At 42.5% G+C, this 17,969-nt stretch overlaps 1 protein-coding gene across 1 annotated transcript; it reads left to right on the top strand.

Annotated features, from left to right (window-relative positions):
- Window positions 1–210: 210 nt before the first annotated feature.
- Window positions 211–16,156, top strand: PERP (p53 apoptosis effector related to PMP22). Its single transcript, XM_047860444.1, has 3 exons — window positions 211–567; window positions 10,848–10,988; window positions 14,666–16,156. The coding sequence occupies exons 1-3, from the start codon at window positions 354–356 to the stop codon at window positions 14,890–14,892; spliced, it is 582 nt and encodes a 193-aa protein (XP_047716400.1). The 5' UTR covers window positions 211–353; the 3' UTR covers window positions 14,893–16,156.
- The last annotated feature ends 1,813 nt before the right edge of the window (window positions 16,157–17,969 follow it).

Below are 17,969 nucleotides of genomic sequence, written 5' to 3'. Positions count from 1 at the left end.
GGCGCGCGGGGCTGCAGCGGGACCCACCCCCCTCCCCCGGACCCCCTTCCGGGGCCGGGCGCCGGCCCCCCGCGGCTCCAGGGCGGCGCGGGCGGGCCAGGCTCACCCACGCCCGGTGTAACCCGAGCCCGGCCCCGCCTCTCCCCGCGCGCACCCCGGCCGGCCGGGCAGGTCGGGGCGGCGCGCCGTGAGTCACCGGAATCTAGGTGGGGCCCCGGCGCCCCGAGCCGCGTCCTCCGGGAGCCGCCTCCCCGCGGCCTCTTCCCTTTTGTCGCGCTGCCTGCGCTCGCGGGCCACTCTCCGCCGGCGACCGAGCCCCGCGCGCTCCTCTCCTCCGCGCCGCCACCGTCGAGATGCTGCGCTGCGGCCTGGCCTGCGAGCGCTGCAGGTGGATCCTGCCCCTGCTGCTGCTCAGCGCCATCGCCTTCGACATCATCGCGCTGGCCGGCCGCGGCTGGCTGCAGTCGAGCGAACACATCCAGACGTCCTCCCTGTGGTGGCGATGCTTCCACGAGGGCGGCGGCAGCGGGTCCTACGAGGATGGCTGCCAGAGCCTCATGGAGTACGGTGAGTGCCGCCGCCTCCGGGAAGCCCTCTGGGCTGCGGCTGGGCGTGCGCGGCCTCGGGCCTTCGGAGGCCGCCCTAGGCGAAAGGAGTGAACCGGGGCAGAGGTAGTGAGTGATTAAAAAAAAAAAAAAATCTATTTAGAGCTTAGGTTAGGCATCCGACCCGAGCAAAAGAAAGCAGTAGCAGCTTTCAGTGGCCAAAACCAGGCTCAAAGCTGGGCCAAAATGGCCCTAGTTCAAACTTTTTGTAGGGGTTGTCGGTGACATGCGAAAGGTGATTTTTCAGCCATCAAAGAGGTTTAGATGAGTAAATACAATGAACAAAGTCTATTTTCTTGGAGACCTAGTGAACTCTCTTGCCATTATGCCACCGCCTCCTCTGATTCCTTGTAAGATGAAAATATACGCGCCTTCCCCAAGGTCGGTGTATTCGTTTGGCTTGAACTGAGTGAAAGCAACTCTTACTCGATTAAAAAAAAAAATGGAATTTTTGGCGAAAGTGTTAGTTGCGATTTCAATGGGTACTGCGGTTCTTTTAAGGAGCAGGCTAGTTCTGGTTCTTTTTTTGGTTTTAGGGGGTGTCTTTTTGACTTAAGTACGGCATTGCTGTTGAGAAAACTCAGTTATTTTCATCTGATCTGAAATCTACACAGCAAACACATCTTCTACACCAGCAAAATGAAGCAGCGTTGACAAATTTCACACACTGCAGTTGGAGTTGCTTTATTTTTCCAGCATGGAGCAGCCTGGGTGTTTTACTTAATCGGCACCACTGGAAAGGGGCACATTCTTGCCCGCTGCCACCCCCCACAAAAGGTAGTTGCCAAAAACAGCTGGGATCTATTGTGATTAGCCTTGTGTGCCTGGGGTGCTGGAGAGGAGGGTTTAAATACTAGCCCAATTCCCAACTGAAAGCAAGTGCTCTCGAATGGGGCTTTAGCAACTGAGTTTAAAACCGAGGAAGAAGCCTGCCCTGTCTTTCTCCATTCCCTGCTAGGGCGATTGACTTGATTCTTTACTCTGAAGTGGCCTAGGACTTCGAAGCACCCAGTTTATTTCTGGTTCTGGGGGCCCCGTATCCAGAGCCTGGTGCTGTATCTTATCTACTGCGGAATTGTTTGGAAGTTCTCACCATGAGCTTGCCCCACAAAAGGAGGCATGGTCCTCATTAGCAGGTAATGAAATGTAAAGACCGCAAGGAATTCCTGCTTGCCTTAAAGTCTGTGTTTTTCCTCTCTTAAAACAAACAGAACTCCTGCCGGGGTTTCTAGTATCTCAGATCTTTTAGGGTTTTAAAGGGAATTAATTTCTTTGAAGTCATACATCTGTATCTTTTAGCCAAAATGCTTTGGAACTCAGTCTCTCTGGGGGACTTACGAAGACTGCTTATACAGATGTGTTCTTTTAAACGGACTTGATGATCAGACGTCAGAACAGAGACTAATACAGACCCAGAGAGTACTCTGCAGTCCTCCGCATGTGAAGGTTAGGCTGGAAGAGAGGTGTTGCCAGAACGGCCATCAGCACTGCTGCTGGGACATGATCTAGCCTGCATGGCTCTCCCTGGCTGTGGCTACAGCCCTCTTGTGAAACTCACACAATGCAGTTCTTATTTTTTCTGGACTTGGAGGATGAGCTCACCTTCCCAGGGCGTGGCTCCTCCAGCCTCAGAATGATGCTTTGTATGTGGAAGGGAATAAGCAGGTTTTGTTGGTGCAATTTTTTAATTAGAAGGCTAAAGCATTAACTTTTTTAATTGTAAAGACAACACTGATCCAGTCCATAAACTATGTTTCAATTTGATATAGAAATTGGTTTTTGGTGGGGCGCCTGGGTGACTCAGTCCGTTGAGCTTCTGACTCTTGATGTGGGCTTAGGTCATGATCTCACCCTTCTTGGGTTTGAGCCCCCACATCAGGCTCCGCGCTGACAGTGTGGAGCCTGCTTGGGGTTCGCTCTCCCTCTGCCCCTCCCCCACTCACGTTCTCTCTCTTTCTCTCAAAATACATAAACTTAAAAGACAAAAAGAAACTGGTTTTTGGTAAAGTTCAGTTTTCCAAGCGGGTCTTGAAAAATCTGTTACCTGTATGATGCGGCAAGACTGATTTCCGTAAGGGGGCAGTGGCATTAACATCTCAGTTTAGTTATTCCTGTGACGTTTGCAAACAGAAGTAAGTGCCAATAACGTGTTCGATGCAGCTTTTGCTCTAGACCTGGAATCAAATCATGAATCCAGGATCCACGGTCATGGTCATTAGGCAACCGTGGGAAGAAGAATACTGATGTGAACTCTCAAAGAGAGGTCCATTTCAGGCCATTCTGGTCAGAGATGAGTTGGAGTGTTTATTACACTTTCACTTTATTTTCTGCCATGGATGTTGGCTTCCTTAACAGGTGTAAAAATTGTGTATTCCTACACTATAGGGCGATTATCTAGGCATCTCTGAACCCTGGAGATTTTCAGATAACCCCAGTAAGGCTTTGCGGAAAACAACGTGTTTATGGGAGGTTTATCTAAAATGTAGTGAGCAGTTTACACACACTCCCACGTATGTATAAACACAACAAAGAGTAAGGTGGATGGCTCTAATTAAAATATCTCAATACAGAGGATTGACTTTTGTACATCCACTTTTTAAAAACTTCTTGAAATGTACTAGAACATCAACGTGACTTATCATTGTAACTTAAAACAATTTTTTTTATTGTTTCATTTATTTTTACGAGAGAGAGAGAGAGAGAGAGACAGAGAATGAGCAGGGGAGGGTCAGAGGGAGAGGGAGACACAGAATCCAAAACAGGCTCAAGGGTCTGAGCTGTCAGCACAGAGCCTGACATGGGACCCGAACTCATGAACCTCGAGATCATGACCTGAGCCGAAGTCGGATGTTTAACCTACTGAGCACCCAGGTAACTTTAAGCCACACATGTAACTACCATCGTAACTTTTAAGAAAATATACCTTTTTATTACAAAGCGCTTGACCATCTCTTTGTATTAATATTCATAACATTAATATGCTCATTTTGATATTAAAAACACAGATTGTTCTTCAAGTATTGGCAATAATACTAATAACATAGATGTTTTTATAAAGGGAGATAGTTCCTTAGAACTATGTAAAATGCAGAATATTATATTCCTCGTGGTTATTGACAGATTTTTAAAGAATTTCAGATTGCCACATCACCTCATTTTTCCTTATAAATCAACCAAATTATAAGCTGGATATTTGTTTTTACATGGTGTTAACAACTAAATAGATACCCAGCTTAACAAATACTTGTTTAATTTTTTAAAACATCATGAGCATGTAAAGCACAGAAAGAACCTCACATTTATATTTCTCCAAACAGGAAAAGAACATTGAAATAATTGTTCGAATTTCACATGTAAATAAAATGCAAAATTAAATTGGAATGCATGTTCATGCAGACTGTCTTTGTACCGTCGGCACCTTTTATTCCCCGTTTTTAAGAAGAAATACATCAGGAAGATATTTTAAGTGTCAGTGATACAGATTCTAAAGCCCAAGCAAGCTCTGGCTTGTCAGGGTGGAGACTAATGGAGTTGGATTTATGCACCGGGATAATGGCGATGAGTTTATGCACCAAGAATGGCAGCGGGGAGTCAGTACGGCCAAGTCCAAGAGTGCTTGCTTTAGATCTGAACTCACAAGTTCAGAGCTTCATTTTACCAGACGCCCTTTGAATACCACAGAATGCATTGAATGGTATTTTTTTTTTTTTTTACATGAACTCAGTCTTGGATAAGTCCAAGAATCAGAGTATTTATTATGTGAATATTTTTAGATCATTTAGCCCTATGGTTCTTAAAATGTACAGGAAATGAGAAACATAAGTACAAAGTGAATAGGTTTACATTAGGCGAAATTGAACTTAGAAGAGTTCATTTTGAGACTATGCTCTTGAGGCCTTTTTGCAGAGAGGTAGGGTGAGATATTGAAATGTTATTGTTTTATGAAATTAGGCATTAGTAGGTAGATTACTCTTTGCGGGTGTGTGTTCATGTCTTTACACAGAAAAATAAAGGTTGGCCACTCCATTGATTTTCCGAATTAAAGCATAGATATGTGTGTTCATTTATAAAATCCAGACGTGTGGGAACTTGTGACCTAGCCATTTGCTGCACTTGGCAGTAATCGCCCGACAGCCTCACTCCCTTTTTAGTGACCTAACTTGTTTTCTCCGTGCAAGCGGGCACAGACTCACAGGCTATGAGAATTAGAAGGGCGTAAGAGTGCACCTGTTTACACTTTCACCAAAGCCTGTGCTCATCAACACCACCCACAATGAGCGGAGCCCTCTTCCCTTTGTTCGCAACTTAATTCAGTTCCCTGGACGCTGCTCTTTGTTTAAAAGTACTTGTCTGGGGCGCCTGGGTGGCTCAGTCGGTTAAGCGTCCGACTTCGGCTCAGGTCACGATCTCACGGTCCGTGAGTTCGAGCCCCGCGTCGGGCTCTGGGCTGATGGCTCAGAGCCTGGAGTCTGCTTCCGATTCTGTGTCTCCCTCTCTCTCTGCCCCTCCCCTGTTCATGCTCTGTCTCTCTCTGTCTCAAAAAAAAAAAAAAAAAAAAAAAAAAAAATTAAAAAAAAAATTCTAAAAAAAAAAAAAAAGTACTTGTCTTACGCCGATGGAGCTCAAATGTGCTTCTGTGTAAATTCTCCTTCCCAGCCTTCTTCATCTGACTTTCAAATATGTGACCGTTGATCCCCAGTTCCCTGCTAGTCATCTTGTCCAAGTTGAGGGAGCAATTCTCCGTTTTCACATCTTCCCGTATGGGATGGATGGTTTCCCCACGGACACTTTCAAAGAAGACCATAACGGGGCAAAGTATCATCGTTCCGTAAAAACACAGTGGTAAGTAGTTATCATCTGGCTCAGTTTCAGGAGAAAATGTAGAGCACGTGAAGAATCTCACGCCAACTGGATGCTGTCGCACGTGCCCCTGACGTTGCTTTGCTTGTCTTCTAAAGCTTCTGCAAAATCACTTCTTCCTATGTAATTTTTTTTGGAGGTCTGTTATGAGTTGCCCTCAAGATTTTTGCTACTCAAAGTGTCCAGACCAGCAGCATCAGCATTATCTGGAAGGTTACTGGGCACTCAGTATCTCAGGCCCCACTTTCTGAACCAGAATCTGCATTTTAACAAGGTCCCCAGGTGACACGTAAGCACTGTATAGTTTCAGAAGCACTGGTCCATATTCCTGCAGATTACCTCCTCATTGGGCATGCACCAGGCTTTTTGAATATATATTCCATCTATGTGTATACTTATTTGCAGACAGGAACTGTGTAACTTGTAATCATGGTTTTATCCAGTTTTCAGTCCATGACATAAAGAGTCTATCTGACCTAAAGAACTCTATACAAATAGTATGAGATCTGATCAAAGCTCAGATTTATTAGGTAGGCCCTTCCTTATTAATAGATGGATCTTTTGTTCTGGAAAGGGATTCTACTTTAATTGGGCGACAAGTGGGCATCTGCAAGGTACTGAGTAAGGGGCTAGCTAGACCAGACTGTCATGGTCAGTGTTGGGTGCCCACATGGAAAACTACTGAAGAATGCAGCAAATCCATTAAAAGAAAAACTAACTTTGGAGGAACAATTAGTGACCGTCTCTAAAATATTACCCACAATACTAAAAATATTAGTAGTGCTCTCGTCTGTAAGTTGTTTTTTCTTTTTTTTTTCCTTTTCACAAACTTCAGTTTGATTTATGGTTTCCAGCGTGGCATTCAAGGTATTTATTTTTCCTCTTTTTTTTTTTTCTCGCTCCTTTCTTATCCGTTGACCTTACTGGTCTTTTCCTAGCTGTATTTGTCTTGTAACATTGCATTTTCAAATGTCATCACTGGAAAAAAGATAATAGCATTTTTCTCGTACAAAAAACCTAAAAGCATTTTCTAGGAAAAACTCAGAATTACATTAGTGACCATTGGTGTCGATCTGATGTTGAATCTTTGCAAGTGAGAGCCAAATTAGGTAGGCTGTTCTTTATCCAAATGGGCCTTTAATGAATCTTATTTAAAAGTGGGTTTATAAAGCGGCTGGTCTCTTTAATAATATGAACTTCTCCAAGTGGCACTTAGAAAATAAATTTAGGATGTAATAGGTTATATACAACACCAAATTGGTCTCCCCTTAAGGAGACAGAACAAACAAAAAACATTCCTGCACGGAAACAAAGCATCCGTGTACCTGTAGTACTGCGTGATTTGTGGTCCCTGTTCGGCGAGGGCTAATTGACAGTGAGAATCCTCCCTGCTGTCTGTCGCAAACCATAATTAGGAAAGACAATAACATTTTGTGTACAAAATAATAATGGAGAACAGACTTGTCTTCAGAATAAAGATGGACAGTCTGCCTTCGAAGAGCCAAGGACCATCCATCTGTACATTCATGGAAGAAATAGCTTTAAGATGTTTTCCTCTTGGGGTTGGTAAATACGGTATAATTTAGACCATGGTATAATACAAACATAGAAATCCTTCCTAAAAGGGTTGGATACATTTGTAGGTATTAGGCTCATTCTGGGTAATTAAGTGAAACCAAAAGTACTCGGGGTGCAGACTTAACTTTTCACAAGGTGTGTCGGGGAGATTTGCCATGTTATAAGTCTGCATGGCTGTCGGCCCCCTTCTCGGGAGGAATGTTGGGCTGGGATGACCTTGATCAGACCAGGTAGGGTCCATCTCATCATTTTACAGCAAAACAGCCATTGATAGGAGAGGGCAGATTGCCTTACTCATCGCTCATCAGCCAGGTCTTCAAAACTGTGCCAAGGTTTCTGTCTTCTGTGATAATTAAATGATTCAGTGTGGGTGTTTCCATGCTGCAGGAGCAGGTTATCACGTGCTCTGCTTCCAGGGAAGCCTTTCTCAAGACAAAAGGCCACTTACTTTGCCATTTTGATTTTCTCAGACTCAGCGTTTAAAGTAAACAAGACACTACTGGATTATTTCACACAGCTTAGGCAAAGTTCTTAAAATGGGCTGTGTTCATATTTGTGTTCACCTGTTGGCTTCAGGGTAGGCGAAGGGACTCACTATTTTCTGAATTCCTTTCAAGTACGTGAAACGAAATGTAAATTACACTTCAGCTATCATGTTAGAGGGAGTGGGAATGGGGATAATCTGTATTAATCTTCCCCAAATAAACAGGAATAATTATTAATACTACTCGTCATAGCTACATCCCTCATCATTTAGTTAGCTATACTTTTCAAACCTTGATCTGTGACTGTCAGAGTTTGGTCAGCAAAATACGTTCCTTGTTAGGAAGGTTTTTTTGTTGTTGTTATTATTGAAGACTCACATTCTGCTACGCAAGTTTTCATTATGTGTGCACTCCTCCGTATGCTTATACAGATTGGTTGCCTTTCATGGCAGTTTCTAACCTGTGAACTCAACTTAAAAGGCAAAATCAGTGTCTGCTTCTTTGGATTTGATAATTGGATTTAGCTGTAATGATTGACAGCAGCCATAAAAATCCGTAGAAATGAGACTGTAATCGACAGTGGGTCATATACCGAAAGTTACATGTTCTTTTTTGGCAGCGCTCTGTTTTTATAAGGAGATTAATCATCTCTCTTAGTTCTTCTCAAACTTTAGTATGGATGTAAGAGATGCCGGTAAGGTGCAGATTCCTGGGTACTACCTCTTGAGTTATGATCCGTTGGGCTTGGAGGGAGTCACGGGAATCTGTATTTTTAATAAGCACCACTGATGATTTTGACACCATGATCTATGGGCTCGACCTTGACATGGTCTGATTACTATTCTTTCCATAGCACGATGCCACTTCTCTTGCAAGTTACCTTACTTGAAGGACGAGGCAAAAGTGAGAACATTTCACATTCTGGCTTTATTCATTTCTGATTTAAAATAAAACATTTCTATTTTATCTTGCCCCTAAGACCTCTGATCGATCTCCGGAAAGAGCAAAAAAGGTCTGGAGGAAAGTAATGAAAATTATAAATATAAATAAAAAATTATATATAAAATATAAATAAAAAATAAAAAATATATAAAATTATAAAAAAATTTTATAAATATAAAATAGGCCCACTCATGCTCTGTCTCTGCCTCACCTTGCAGGCCACTAAGGGATAGTTTGTGGGAAAACATGGTATTTCTGAGACATATAAAAATGTGTTCTCTTCTTAATAACCTATTACGACCCAGTCATTCCTAAACCTAGAGGATGATCTGGGAGGAGCATGGGGGTTGGAGAAGGTTTGTCTATAACAGATGATGATGTAAACATGCAGTGGGCAACTGAGGAACGAGAACGAATGGAAAGAAGTGCAGAAGCAAAGAAATACAGAAAGAACATGGAGAAAGGTGAGGTACTGGAGAAAAGTCAGAGGAATAATACGCAAGGCACTTTTCGAGTGGTAAAGGCTGGAGCCTTCCTAGCTCCCTGACTTTTCACACAAGGGCTGTCCTCCTCACAATAATGTTGAAAGAAGGCATTTTTAGCCCAGGTTAGCAGATGTACAGGCTGATGGTGGCTAATTGGTGACAGAGGCAGGGCGCACATGAAGTCTGGCTGGCTTCCGAGCCCCTATTGTTTTTGCCCCCTGTGTCTTCCACTGTGACCACATGACCTAGAATTAAGGGAGGATGAATTTGTCAGCCGAGCGGCGCTCGAGGAGGAGTGAAACCAGGGCAGATGAACACATGACTCGCTTTTTTGAGTGCAGTAAAAAAGTAAATAGATTAAGAGTGCGTGTTCGTCTATCAGTGAATGGATGGATAAATAAAATGCAGACTGGCCACACAATAGGTGAAAGAAGACAGTCACAAAAGGCCATGCAGTATGGATTCCGTGTATATGAAATGTCCAGAACAGGAAAATTGATAGTAACAGAAACCAGATTAATGGTTGCCAGAAGCTGGAAGAAAGGGGTGGGGGTGGCACGTATGGAGCTTCTTTTGGGGGGATGAAAATTTTGGAATCGTAAGCGGTGATGGTTACACAACCCTGTGAATATAGCAGGAGCATACTTTGAAAGGGTGAATTTTATGGTATGTAAATTATAGACCTAAAAAGAATCATGTTTCAGATTTAGACAGGCTGGAAATCGAACTTGCCTGAAGCACTTATCAGCCGTGTGGCTACGTGACAGGTTATTTGAACTTTCAAAGCCTTCATATATACTCATTTCTAAAGAAATGATGATAAAGATCTTTGATTTTTAAGTAATCTCTACACCCAATGTGGCGCTCAAACTCATGACCCGAAGATCAAGAGTCCCATGCTCTACCGACTGAGCCAGCCAGGCACCCCGCTAAAGAAGTGATGATAGTATGAACCTTAAAAAGATTGTGAAGATTCTGTGAACTAAGGCATGTCAGGTTCTTAGCACAGAGCCTGGCACAGAGCGATTACACCATCAGTGTCAGGCCCTCTAGAGAGGTTGTATTTGAAGAGATTTGAGAAATCCGTGCAGGTTGTGCAGTGGGAATTATTGGCTGGGATTGTTGGCCAGGGTACGTGGCTCTCCATATTTCCACAGGCTCAAGGTAGAACAACACGGGGCCGGAGGTGCCCGTGCAGATTTTCAAACCCAGAAATCAATTGTCACTTCATCCTGAGACCTTTGAGGGCCAATATCAATAACTAAGAGCTCTTGTGCAAATATATCCTGAATAGCTCAAGACGTTAACATTTAGACTAGCAACTGGATATATTTGTACCTAAACTTGTTATGAAGTCACAGCTTCTTCATAATTAAATTGTTTTATTTCACATCTCTGCCTAGTCATGAGGCAGATGATTTCAATGATTATTTTGGCACAGAACCAAACATTAATACGAAACAACGATGTTTTGTCAAGGTATTTGAACCATTTCCTAACGGGATTCTAATTTAATTTCTCAATATAAAAAATGTTTACTATAGTTGCGTTGTGTTAGAACTTGAGTGAACCTTTTAAAGATACCTGTTTATGTGGCCTTTTTATTACGTGAGAAACAGTTTGATGAGTTTGAACTTTCCTTTCAGAGATCTAAACATTCGCCCGAACTCTGAGGGGAGAAGGCATTATTGTGTAGCAACGTATCGGGCACCCTCCGCACGAATTGCCTCTTCTTCCCTTGAGATACGGAGACGCTTAAGTGCTGTCAAAAAAGCTGTCCTTGCGCCCAGATATAATGAGCAGAGAGCAAAAAACTCCTACTGATGCTTCGACAAGTGATTTTTAAATTTGGCATGTCTGTCTTATTAATTACTGTTTCTTTTCTCTTACAGCGTGGGGAAGGGCAGCCGCTGCCATGCTCTTCTGTGGCTTTATCATCCTGGTGATCTGTTTCATCCTCTCCTTCTTTGCCCTCTGTGGACCCCAGATGCTTGTCTTTCTGAGGGTGATTGGAGGCCTCCTGGCCCTGGCTGGTAAGACTATGTCAGCAATTCATACCTTCAGTAGGCATCACTATAGTACTGTCTCTCCCATGACCCTTGACAATTACACTTCCTGATCTGTTTGCAGAAAATGTGTCACAAGGGCAGAAGTAACAGTCACGTGTCTTAAGATCTAGGTCCCCTTCCTCCTGTGGCTCAGACGGTATTACATGTCCTCCATCCAAGGGAGGAGGTTGTCACTCTGCGTGCTGCTCTCGCTTATAGATGACCCCATGTCCAGCGACACCCCTACCTTGAGGGACCAGGGCTGAGTCAGCCCTGGAAGTGTAGTGTTTCCATAGCGATCCCAGTGCTGGCCTCCTTGATCCCCTTGCTGAGGGGGCTGGAATGTCCCAGAGCCATTTTACTTATTGAAGGATGTTACTTATTGAAGGATGAAGCTTATGATATAGTGGGGCATAGAAAGGGTTTCTGTGGTGGGACGGGAGACTCTAGGAGGCGCCCGGACTGGGATTGCCATTTTGTATCATAGAGCCAGTTCTGGGGGATGGGAATTTAGTTATGTAGGTGAGTGCGGTCAGAGTGAACATTTATTAATGGAATGCAAGAACTAGGAGTCTAGGAGCAAGATTTATTTGAAATTTTAGGTGGGATCCTGGCACTAGGGACCTCAGCCGCAGAACTGAATTTAGATGCAACATTGGATTTTCTGAGGAAGAGAAAATCCACAGGTCTTTTCTCAATGTACCAACTTAGGCTCGAGGGACCAAAGCAGAAATCCAGCTACAGACCTGGAGTACAAGTACAGAGTGAGCAGATGGTCTTGGAACAAGTCAGAAGCCCTGTGATTAGAAGAGGTGCATAAGATCAAGCGTGAGCCCAGAGGGAGACCGCCCTGTTCTGGGTTCCCTGAGCTTAGGGAGGGTGCTCGCAGAACCTGGGCAGAACAAGTTGGGGGTGAAAAGGGTCCTGGCTCAGAAGAAGGAGGTGGCTTCAGAGAACCAGCCCGTACAGGTCTGGCCCTCACCTTTACCTTGGAGAATTTCTCTTAATTGAAACATAAGGTTTACTCCAATGTTCCCTATGTCTCAAAGTTTGCTTTTCAAATACTATTTTAAAATCAGAAGTGGTTTGGAATCACAAAACATGAAGAATCTTTTGAATCCTATTTCCGCTTCTATTTGGCTTTCGTAGTTAAATTTATAAGACTTTATCAAACCGACACACGCGATGTATCTTCCTTTCACATGCCTTAGAAGACTAGATGGGCGCCTATTTTAATCACCATTAGAAATAACACTGGGACATTCATGTTCATTGAAAAACCCTAGTTGGTACCATATGACCCGTCAATGCCTCTTGTCTGTATGTATCCCAAGGAACTGAAAGCAGGGACTTGAACAAGCAGGGACTTGGACATGATTGTCCACCCATGGTCAAAGCATTATTATTCACAACAGCCAAAAGGTGGAAACAACCCAAGTGTTGCAGGAAATGTTAAATGAAAATGTGGTATATCACATACGATGGAGTATTATTCAGCCATCAAAAGGAATAAAGCTCTGATATATGCTACAGGGTGGATGGACCTTGAAAATCCTATGCTAAGAGAAACAAGGTAGACACAGAGGGCAAGTATTTTATGATTTCACTTATGCAACAGAAAGTAGATCCAAGCTTACCAGGGGCTGAGAGAGGGAGGGGTAAGCAGAGTTTAGGTTGGGGATATTGAAAAAGTTTTAGGTAGAGAGAGTGGTGATGATTGCACACATTGGGAACGTATTTAGTGCCGGCGAATGGTACACGTAACCAGTGGTTACATGATAAACACGATGTTGTATGGAACTTACCATCGTTTAAAAAATCCCAATTAAACTCTTTCCTCCATGTTAGCGTTAAAAACATTACGATCTGGGAAGGGCCAGCTCGAGCTGACAGGGTTGCAGGAGTTTCTGTTGTAAGGAAGACTAATTCTGGCAAACTCCCACAGCTTCACTGCCTACTGTCCTGCTTAATTCTGCCTTCTCACCTTACGACTGAGTACTCATTTTTGCCTTGAGAGTTTGATAAGTAGAACGGGGCATGTTGATAGAAGAGGGAAAGGCCTAGGAATCTTCAGTGTACTTTTAGTGGTTAGCAACGTTCAGTTAGGGCCTACTGGACTTCTAAGAAATACTTCGCAGCAACAATTATTTTTAATTTTATGTATGTCTTGGGGTTACTATCTGAAAAATTGAGTACCGATACAATAAAGATTGTGCAGAAATAGATCCAAATCATTGTAAGAACTTTACATATGGTGAACTGAAACAGGTGGTGAACGATATTTAACATTTATGACCAGGGGAATTTGAAGATAATATAGGCAAGGGTTGCTTTTATGTCTTACACAATATTTTGCAGTAAATAATAAACTTAACAAGTAAGAATTTGCCATGTAAAGCATATAAGAAACAGAGAAATGTTAAGATCTGCACCGAGATCGCTCTTCTTAAATTGCCAGAGAAGGGGAATATTTTGAGTTGAAAAACGGAAGGAACAAACCATGATGTGGAAACACTGATGGCCTTTCTAGCAATAAAAAAAAACAAAAAAGGAAAAGAAAATGACTTTGAGGATGCATTCGTGGAGCTGGCAGAAAGCATTTCAGTGAAAGGAGGAGGACTGAGGACTCTCTGCTCTCCAGAGCACGGCCAGCTGGCCCCTCTGGGTGCAGACTGGTGTCTCAATGTCACAGATTGAAAATGCATTCATGTCCAATGATGTGACAATGCACGGGTGAACTATGGCGTGAGAGAATGCAAGAACGCAGCATAGCGCGTGGAGGCTCGTTACAGCTTTGTAGAGTTATGCATATTCGTTGGAAAATAAGACAAAAATAGATTTAATCAAGTTTGCATTTTTTTTTAATTTGCTTAAAATGCCAATATGGTGAATAATAACTGTAATAAGGTGACTCTTCTACCAAAGAGCTTAGAAATCTTCTGGGTCTGTGCATTCTTTCTTATATCTTCCTTCCACTTCCCCAAGGCACTGACTCTTCCCCTCTTGAATTCCCGTCCCGCCATCCTGGAACATTCTTGCCTCCGACCTCCATCTCTCCATTTCTATTTATTCTTGAGATTCCTGCCTCCTCTGCAGGCTTTTCTGGTGCTTCCCTACATTGGTCATTCGCGTCATTGGTTTGCTGTGCCTGCCACTTAGTCACTCGTTTATTAAATGACTATTCCAGTGGTGTAGTTTATCAACATTGTCTCACGTATGTGTTGTGCACACGTGTGTATATGTGTACATATTACTTTTGCTAACATGGAAAATATGAACTGTGTTTGGCACAGGAATTACCAAGATGAAAAAATACTCTTCGGTACCACCCTGCTTTCTACTCTGTACTATAGTTTTGCACCTTTTACTTTAGTAAACGTAATGCATACACAGGTACTACCGAGAGAGTCCCTAATTGTTCTCTGTCTGTATTTCGTATATTCAGTGTTCTGCTCAGTGCCAGGTATCTCTGACATACAACACTCAATAACCTGTGTTGGCTCATGATTAACCACATTCCCCCGGTCCCTTTCATTAGCGCGAAGTGGATTTAACGGTTATGTAAAGGCAAAGACATTGTGGAAGAGGGAGTTAATCTGTTGGTACCACGCATTCATCCATGCATCCATATTCACTCTTTGGGATGTTTTTCTTCCCTTCAGCTGTCTTCCAGATCATCTCCTTGGTAATTTACCCCGTGAAGTACACCCAGACCTTCGACCTTCATGCCAACCCTGCCGTCACTTACATCTATAATTGGGCCTATGGTTTTGGGTGGGCGGCCACGATTATCCTGATCGGCTGTGCCTTCTTCTTCTGTTGCCTTCCCAACTATGAAGATGACCTTTTGGGCAATGCTAAGCCCAGGTACTTCTACACATCCGCCTAAGGTGGGGAGTGAGCAGAAGAAACTCGATGCTGCCAAGATGGATCCCAGAGCAAGAAACTGTCTTCCTCAGCGTTCTTCGAACCCGTTTGGTGGGCAGTGTGCATATCATCAAATTAGTCAATGCTAAATAACTTGGGAGAAAATATTTCTTAAATGGCGGTACAGTTTCATATTCACCTTTTATATATGTTTGTAAACAAAACTTACTTCCTTTAATTAATTACCTGTAATATGCCCATATCTCCTTATTTCTACCCATACCATTTATACTGCATTTGTAAAAGAATATGAATATGAAACGTAACCCCTTTATATGGTAAAAAATGAGAAGGCTTCAAAGATTGGTGTGACCTGATCAGGTTTCTGTTTTTCTCAGGTGGAATGGACTGGGTCTATTAAAAGCCAATGAGAAGAGAGCGGTATTAGTAAAAATTGTCAGTGACCAACTATTCTACAAGAAATACAAAAAGTATATATTTTTCAAGCCTTCACCTATTTAAAGAAGCAAAATAGTTTCCTAAATGCATACCATTTGAGAGAATTTCTAACTAATATCCTGATTTTTTTTTTTTTTTTTTTTGCAAAACTTCATGTTAACTTGATATGGCATCTACAAACGTTTTCTTTCATAGCCAAAGCCTGCTGCCGTAGTCAGGCCTCCTTACGTAGTGAAATGTTAAGATGAAATTTTCTCTTTTGAAGTGGCTTGTAGGGTTGGGGTGTGGGAAAGTGCTGAATCCATAAATCTGTACTCTTTTGTGTCTATATGTTCGGGAACACAGTAGATCTGATTGAAAGCTGGGCTGGGTCTAACTCATCGCGGCTGACAGGTGTGATTTGGTTGTTTATTGAAGCATCAGGAGGGCCATTCCTATCAAAAAGTAGCATGAAGACAGCGTCAGGAGAAGAAATGGCTTGAATTCTTCATCTCAGGTTTGACTGGGCTCTAATCATATAGACACAGCTTCTGATAGATGGCAATTGTAAACAACACCTTAAATGTAGTTACAAACCTGGTCTTCCTCGGAAAAGAGATTTAAAATATCTGATATAAAACATACAATGGGAAAAATCAGGGATGTGAGGTTTCTCTGAATGGCAAATATATGATATATCGCATTGACTATTATTATTTTTTTTTACCATTTGTTCTTACATAATGAAAACCAATTCATTTTATATACCAAATTATTATTTTGTAAGTTGCAGAATAAACCATTGCTGTTTTCATTATGAATTTTCCCCAATAAACCAGGTGTTCTAATCTCGTTTCTAGTTTGTAGTTTTTGGTTTTGCTTTTTTCTTTTTTCAACTCTGGGGAAGGGAATATTTTTTTTAAGTTTACTTATTTGGAAAGAGAGAACACCCACACAGGTGGGGGAGGGACAGGGAGCGAGGGAGAGAGGGAATCCCAAGCAGGCTCCACGTTGTCAGCTCGGAGCCTGACATGGGGCTTGAACCCACAAACCATGAGATCATGACCAGAGACAAAATCGAGAGTCAGACGCTCAACTGAGTAAGCCACCCAGGTGCCAGGAGAAGGGAATTTTTAAAAAAATGCTTTGAGTGGGGCAAAATAATAAGAGTGTTGGATAAAATGAAAAGTAGCTTTTTCTTAGTTTTAAGGGTCTTGCTCATTTGAGGTTTCCAATAACAATTTTTGAATGAACTTTAATGGATTCTATTAGTCTCCTCCCCGGACCTCTTTAATGACTAGCACCCGGTACACAGGTATCTATCCATTGCTGCCACCAGAGGGAAATGGACTGAGAGATTTCCCATAGCTCCAGATGCCAGGGAACACTTGTGTGGTTTAGCTGAAGGTTCATCCTTCTCTCGTCTTCCTGCTTGAGATACGATCGTCTTCCATTCAGGTAGTGGGACAGCAAGGAATTTACTTGTTTTCCCCTTTTCCACCTTCCCCCAGTTCTCCACCATGGATTGTAGGTTAATTCTCCTATGGTGTGTGTAGATGTGAAGACGGGTTGCAGAGTGGCATGGTGGGATATTGGAGACACTTCTCAGTGCTTCTGTTGGCCGGTTGGTTCTTGGCAGGCAATTTTTTTCTGTTTTTCAACATATGAGCTGAACATTTCTCATCATAAATTTAGAAGAATGTAGTCTGGGTGATTATTCACACCAAAAATTTTAAAGACTTCTGTGACAGGTAGAGGAGTCGAGGTGATAATTAACAATGTTAAAAATGTCATCTTCTGAAATAATAGCACAGGTAACTCAAGAAGATAATGGGTAGCTAGAGATTATGAAAACAATTTGTGTACCTGAAAACGACTCTCAGATACACGGTTCTCTAAAGCAAGCACTCCTGTCTTGGATTTTCCCTATCCAACTTTCGCCTTTCCCTCCTTAATAAATTACATACTATAGTCTAATGATGCACATGTAGGAAAAATATGGCTTCCTGGGACTTAGGGTCTGTATTAACGGAAGCATTTCAATCCGAAATGTTTCCAACAAAGACATACTGTTATCTTGGCTAACATGTTCTACTTCTTTCAGCCCTGTTCAGGCACAGAGATCCTCTGTTCCTTGTTGGTTCATATTCACCAGGACAGATACCTTTACGTCATAAAAGGGGCAGACTTCCAGAGAGTTCTAGAGAGTAACGAAGAAGTTGACTAAGAAGCCATCTAAAGACTAACAGTGCATTGCATGATATTTTCCCTAGTAAAGCTGAGTGGCTTTTGGCTCTCTAATTATATTGAGTCCCCACCCTTTAAATAAGCAGTTGTAGGTCCCCAAACACTTTCTCACGCTCACACTGTAAGTAGTCAGATATGCTGGGTGCCACTTACTGTTGAATGCCACAAAGAAATAATACGTCAAGGTCCTTCAATTGTCACACAAGGTCAACTATGGAGTGTAATTATTTTAGTTTCAAAACCATATATGACAGGACTGACAATAAAGTTTGATAGGCTTTCCTTTTCTAAGAAAATGAAAACAATGGGAGAATATAGCCATAATATCTTTATTATGTTGACTTTTGCTACCAACTCCTGCTGAAAGACAGCCCTATTAATATAATAAACATAAATGCTGGATCAGCTTATTCT

Source organism: Prionailurus viverrinus, chromosome B2 (assembly GCF_022837055.1).
Source record: "Prionailurus viverrinus isolate Anna chromosome B2, UM_Priviv_1.0, whole genome shotgun sequence".
Classification (NCBI taxonomy): Eukaryota; Metazoa; Chordata; class Mammalia; order Carnivora; family Felidae; genus Prionailurus; species Prionailurus viverrinus.
Note: the sequence above shows the minus strand (reverse complement) of the source record. Positions and strands in the feature narration are given on the sequence as shown.